Source organism: Staurois parvus, unplaced genomic scaffold, assembly GCF_062004578.1.
Source record: "Staurois parvus isolate SC_StPar_1 unplaced genomic scaffold, SC_StPar_1.0 ptg003061l, whole genome shotgun sequence".
Classification (NCBI taxonomy): domain Eukaryota; kingdom Metazoa; phylum Chordata; class Amphibia; order Anura; family Ranidae; genus Staurois; species Staurois parvus.
In genome coordinates, this window is record NW_028320857.1 from 49,124 (window position 1) to 55,000 (window position 5,877).

The 5,877-nt window shown below is 64.0% G+C and overlaps 1 protein-coding gene across 1 annotated transcript in view; it reads right to left on the minus strand.

Annotated features, from left to right (window-relative positions):
- Positions 1-1,235: 1,235 nt before the first annotated feature.
- LOC149428652 (uncharacterized) overlaps positions 1,236-5,877 on the minus strand; it is a 16,872-nt gene continuing 12,230 nt past the window's right edge. Inside the window, exons 3-4 of the mRNA XM_089667154.1 lie at positions 2,811-2,984; positions 1,236-1,732 (exon numbers count right to left, since the gene is read on the minus strand). Of these exons, the coding sequence (XP_089523280.1) occupies positions 1,641-1,732; positions 2,811-2,984 (266 nt within the window). The 3' untranslated portion in view covers positions 1,236-1,640. The remainder of the gene's footprint in view (positions 1,733-2,810; positions 2,985-5,877) is intronic.

The window sequence follows — 5,877 nt, forward strand, 5'->3', positions numbered from 1 at the left end:
ACTCCCCTCCCACTCCCTGGAGACGGCGGGCCCTTTGCCCTGACTCCCCTCCCACTCCCTGGAGATGGCGGGCCCTCCGCCCGGACTCCCCTCCCACTCCCTGGAGACGGCGGGCCCTCCGCCCGGACTCCCCTCCCACTCCCTGGAGACGGCGGGCCCTCCGCCCGGACTCCCCTCCCACTCCCTGGAGACGGCGGGCACTCCGCCCAGACTCTCCTCCCACTCCCTGGAGACGGCGGGCACTCCGCCCAGACTCTCCTCCCACTCCCTGGAGACGGCGGGCACTCCGCCCAGACTCTCCTCCCACTCCCTGGAGACGGCGGGCCCTCCGCCCGGACTCCCCTCCCACTCCCTGGAGACGGCGGGCCCTCCGCCCGGACTCCCCTCCCACTCCCTGGAGACGGCGGGCCCTCCGCCCGGACTCCCCTCCCACTCCCTGGAGACGGCGGGCCCTCCGCCCGGACTCCCCTCCCACTCCCTGGAGACGGCGGGCCCTCCGCCCGGACTCCCCTCCCACTCCCTGGAGACGGCGGGCCCTCCGCCCGGACTCTCCTCCCACTCCCTGGAGAAGGCGGGCCCTCCGCCCGGACTCTCCTCCCACTCCCTGGAGACGGCGGGCACTCCGCCCGGACTCTCCTCCCACTCCCTGGAGACGGCGGGCCCTCCGCCCGGACTCCCCTCCCACTCACTGGGGAAGGCGGGCCCTCCGCCCGGACTCTCCTCCCACTCACGCCTTCAGCATTAAAGTCTTTCAAAGGGCTGGCTCCTGTCAGCGGGAGCAGATGGCGAAAATGCTAGTTTTCTTTTTCTACCCCCCGAGTTCAGCTTTAAAGGGGCAGGTGGGCACTGCAGCTCCAATCAGCTGCCTGCTACAGTTCGTCACTCCACAAGATCATAAGGATGGTGTCACTCAAGTCAGATTTGGATGACACCATCACAACAGAGGGGTGTAGTGGATGGCAGAATCAAGGTTGGACTTGAAATCCTCCCCCACACCCCAAAAAAAAAAAAAGGAGGCAGCCCACATTAAACATCCCAAAAGAGGTAGATTTCAGACTAGCAGACATAACACCTGACCGCTCTCTGCACTGCGGGGCACCACGGAGCAAAAAACAAACAGTAAAAAGGGGTCCAGAGCTGGAGGTTCCATCTCAAGTGCTGCCCCTAGTGGGCGGGCAAAAAGCAACAAGTACCGTGAGGTGCAACACCCAGGAACACAAGCCTCAGACAGCTGCTTACTGAAGATGTTTTATTACAAAAAAAAAAAAAAAACCAAAAGAAAAAAAAAAAACAAAAAGTTAAAAATGAAGCTAAACATGCAAACATGAATCTCCCACAAATGCAGTAATTAAAAACCAAAAAAAAAAAAAAAAACAAAACAAAAAACATGGCATTTTGAGAAAAGAAAAAATCTGGAATCAGTGTTGGATGCCGAGGTTGGGGGCGGGGAATGGAACACGCAAACTCTCAGCAGTACGCATGGATTGGCGCCATTCTCCAATAAATACTCTAAAAAGTGAGGGCCTGCAGTCATTTCACTGGTCAAGAACGCAGATCCGTCTGTATAAAAACTCCTCACTTCGGGTACAAAATGACAACTGGGAGAGGTGGGCTGGGCGCGGCTCTCCGGCGATACCCGCTTATGGGGCCGCTGTGGCGGGAGGCACCATAGGGGGGGGTGTTGGTCCGTCGTTGGGTGGTGGCGCCTGTGGCTGGGGTGGTGGCGCTGGATCTGCGGACAAATACAGGTTTTATATAAAATGAGATATATACTCCAAGTAACGAAATTATTACTAATCTAAGCAAAGCTTCATACTACTTTCAGGCCTCGTACTGCGCTGCGGTATATGTCAGAGCTATAGGAATGTATTATAGTGTGTGACTGTGGGGGAGGGGCATTAGAGTGTAAGCTCCTCTGGTACAGAGACTGATGTGACTGTGGGGGAGGGGGCATTAGAGTGTAAGCTCCTCTGGTACAGAGACTGATGTGACTGTGGGGGAGGGAGCATTAGAGTGTAAGCTCCTCTGGTACAGAGACTGATGTGACTGTGGGGGAGGGGCATTAGAGTGTAAGCTCCTCTGGTACAGAGACCGATGTGACTGTGGGGGGAGGGGACATTAGAGTGTAAGCTCCTCTGGTACAGAGACTGATGGACTGTGGGGGGGGGCATTAGAGTGTCAGCTCCTCTGGTACAGAGACCGATGTGACTGTGGGGGGAGGGGGCATTAGAGTGTAAGCTCCTCTGGTACAGAGACTGATGGACTGTGGGGGAGGGGCATTAGAGTGTAAGCTCCTCTGGTACAGAGACTGATGTGACTGTGTGGGAGGGGCATTAGAGTGTAAGCTCCTCTGGTACAGAGACTGATGGACTGTGGGGGAGGGGGCATTAGAGTGTAAGCTCCTCTGGTACAGAGACTGATGTGACTGTGTGGGAGGGGCATTAGAGTGTAAGCTCCTCTGGTACAGAGACTGATGGACTGTGGGGGAGGGGCATTAGAGTGTAAGCTCCTCTGGTACAGAGACTGATGTGACCGTGTACCAGAGGAGCTTACACTCTAATGCTCCCTCCCCCACAGTCCCATCAGTCTCTGTACCAGAGGAGCTTACACTCTAATGTCCCCTCCCCCAGAGACTGATGTGACTGTGGGGGAGGGGGCATTTGAGTGTCAGCTCCTCTGGTACAGAGACCGATGTGACTGTGGGGGAGGGGACATTAGAGTGTAAGCTCCTCTGGCACAGAGACTGATGTAACTCATGAAGCAGAGGGATAATCATTACTCAGGTATAGATGAGGATATAAAGCTCTTACACATGCCATTTGGAGCCAATGGCGGTCGCGCTGCCATCATCCCACCTGGTATGGGGGGCATTGCTGCCTGTGGGGGTTGGGGTTGGGGTGGTGCAGCTGCTGGATGCATGTTGGGCATCATCCGGGGTGCCATGGGAGGTCCAGACATCATGGAGCTCGGCCCGAGCATCGGACCTGCAAAAAATGAAATTGCAGAAAGTTACTTTTCTGTGGTCGCTGCGACCGACGTCCGTGTTCTGTGACTGCAGGAGGAGCAGCACCGCTTAGTATGACCAATCCCAGGGAACTAGAACACCCCACTCCGTGCAGCCCCCCCCCCCCCCCCCACACACACACAGCACGCCTCACTCCGTCCAGCCCCCCCACACACACAGCACCCCACTCCGTCCAGCCCCCCCCCCCCCCACACACACACACACACACAGCACGCCCCACTCCGTCCAGCCCCCCCCCCCCCCCCACCACACACACACATAGCGCCCCACTCGGTCCAGCCCCCCCCCCCCCCCCACCACACACACACAGCGCCCCACTCGGTCCAGCCCCCACACACACAGCGCCCCACTCGGTCCAGCCCCCCCACACACAGCGCCCCACTCGGTCCAGCCCCCCCCCCCCCCACCACACACACACACACAGCGCCCCACTCGGTCCAGCCCCCACACACACAGCGCCCCACTCGGTCCAGCCCCCCCCCCCCCACCACACACACACAGCGCCCCACTCGGTCCAGCCCCCACACACACAGCGCCCCACTCGGTCCAGCCCCCCCCACACACACAGCGCCCCACTCGGTCCAGCCCCCCCCACACACACAGCGCCCCACTCCGTCCCCCCCCCCCCCACAGCACCCCACTCCGTCCAGCCCGTCCCCCCCCACACACACACACAGCGCCTTACTCCGTCCAGCGCCCCCCACACACACAGCGCCCCACTCGGTCCAGTCCCCCCCCCCCACACACAGCGCCCCACTCCGTCCAGCCCCCCCACACAGCGCCCCACTCTGTCCAGCCCCCCCCCCCACACACACACACAGCGCCCCACTCCGTCCAGCCCCACCGCACACACACAGCGCCCCACTCCGTCCAGCCCCCCCCCCCACACACACACACAGCGCCCCACTCCGTCCAGCCCCCACACACACACACAGCGCCCCACTCGGTCCAGCCCCCCCACACACACACACACACACACACACAGCGCCCCACTCCGTCCAGCCCCCCCCCCCCCCCCACACACACAGCGCCCCACTTGGTCCAGCCCCCCCCCCACACACACACACACACACACACACACACACACACACAGCGCCCCACTCGGTCCAGCCCCCCCCCCCCCCACACACACACACACACACACAGCGCCCCACTCGGTCCAGCCCCCCCCCCCACACACACACACACACACACACAGCGCCCCACTCGGTCCAGCCCCCCCCCACACACACACAGCGCCCCACTCGGTCCAGCCCCCCCCCCCCCCCCACACACACAGCGCCCCACTCGGTCCAGCCCCCCCCCCCCACACACACACACAGCGCCCCACTCGGTCCAGCCCCCCCCCCCCCACACACACACACAGCGCCCCACTCGGTCCAGCCCCCCCCCCCACACACACACACAGCGCCCCACTCGGTCCAGCCCCCTCCCACACACACACAGCGCCCCACTCGGTCCAGCCCCCCCCCCCACACACACACAGCGCCCCACTCGGTCCAGCCCCCCCCCCACACACACACAGCGCCCCACTCGGTCCAGCCCCCCCCCCACACACACACAGCGCCCCACTCGGTCCAGCCCCCCCCCCCCCCCACACACACACAGCGCCCCACTCGGTCCAGCCGCCCCCCCCCACACACACACAGCGCCCCACTCCGTCCAGCCCCCCCCCACACACACACAGCGCCCCACTCCGTCCAGCCCCCCCCCCCACACACACACAGCGCCCCACTCCGTCCAGCCCCCCCCACACAGCGCCCCACTCTGTCCAGCCCCCCCCCCCCACACACACACACACAGCGCCCCACTCCGTCCAGCCCCCCCGCACACACAGCGCCCCACTCCGTCCAGCCCCCCCCCCCCCCCCACACACACACACAGCGCCCCACTCCGTCCAGCCCACACACACACAGCGCCCCACTCGGTCCAGCCCCCCCCCACACACACACAGCACCCCACTCCGTCCAGCCCCCCCCCCCCCACACACACACAGCGCCCCACTCGGTCCAGCCCCCCCCCCCCCACACACACACACACACACACACAGCGCCCCACTCGGTCCAGCCCCCCCCCCCCCACACACACACACACAGCGCCCCACTCGGTCCAGCCCCCCCCCCCCCCACACACACACAGCGCCCCACTCGGTCCAGCCACCCCACACACACACACACACACACACACACACAGCGCCCCACTCGGTCCAGCCCCCCCCCCCACACACACACACAGCGCCCCACTCGGTCCAGCCCCCCCCCCCACACACACACACAGCGCCCCACTCGGTCCAGCCCCCCCCCCCCACACACACACACACACAGCGCCCCACTCCATCCAGCCCCCCCGCACACACACAGCGCCCCACTCCGTCCAGCCCCCACACACACACACACACAGCGCCCCACTCGGTCCAGCCCCCCCCCACACACACACACACACACACACACACACACACAGCACCCCACTCCGTCCAGCCCCCCCCCCCCCCACACACACAGCGCCCCACTCGGTCCAGCCCCCCCCCCCCCCCCACACACACACACACACACACAGCGCCCCACTCGGTCCAGCCCCCCCCCCCCCACACACACACACACACAGCGCCCCACTCGGTCCAGCCCCCCCCCCCCCACACACACACACACACACAGCGCCCCACTCGGTCCAGCCCCCCCACACACACACACACACACACACACAGCGCCCCACTCGGTCCAGCCCCCCCCCCACACACACACACAGCGCCCCACTCGGTCCAGCCCCCCCCCCACACACACACACACACACAGCGCCCCACTCGGTCCAGCCCCCCCCCCCCCACACACACACACACACACACACACACACAG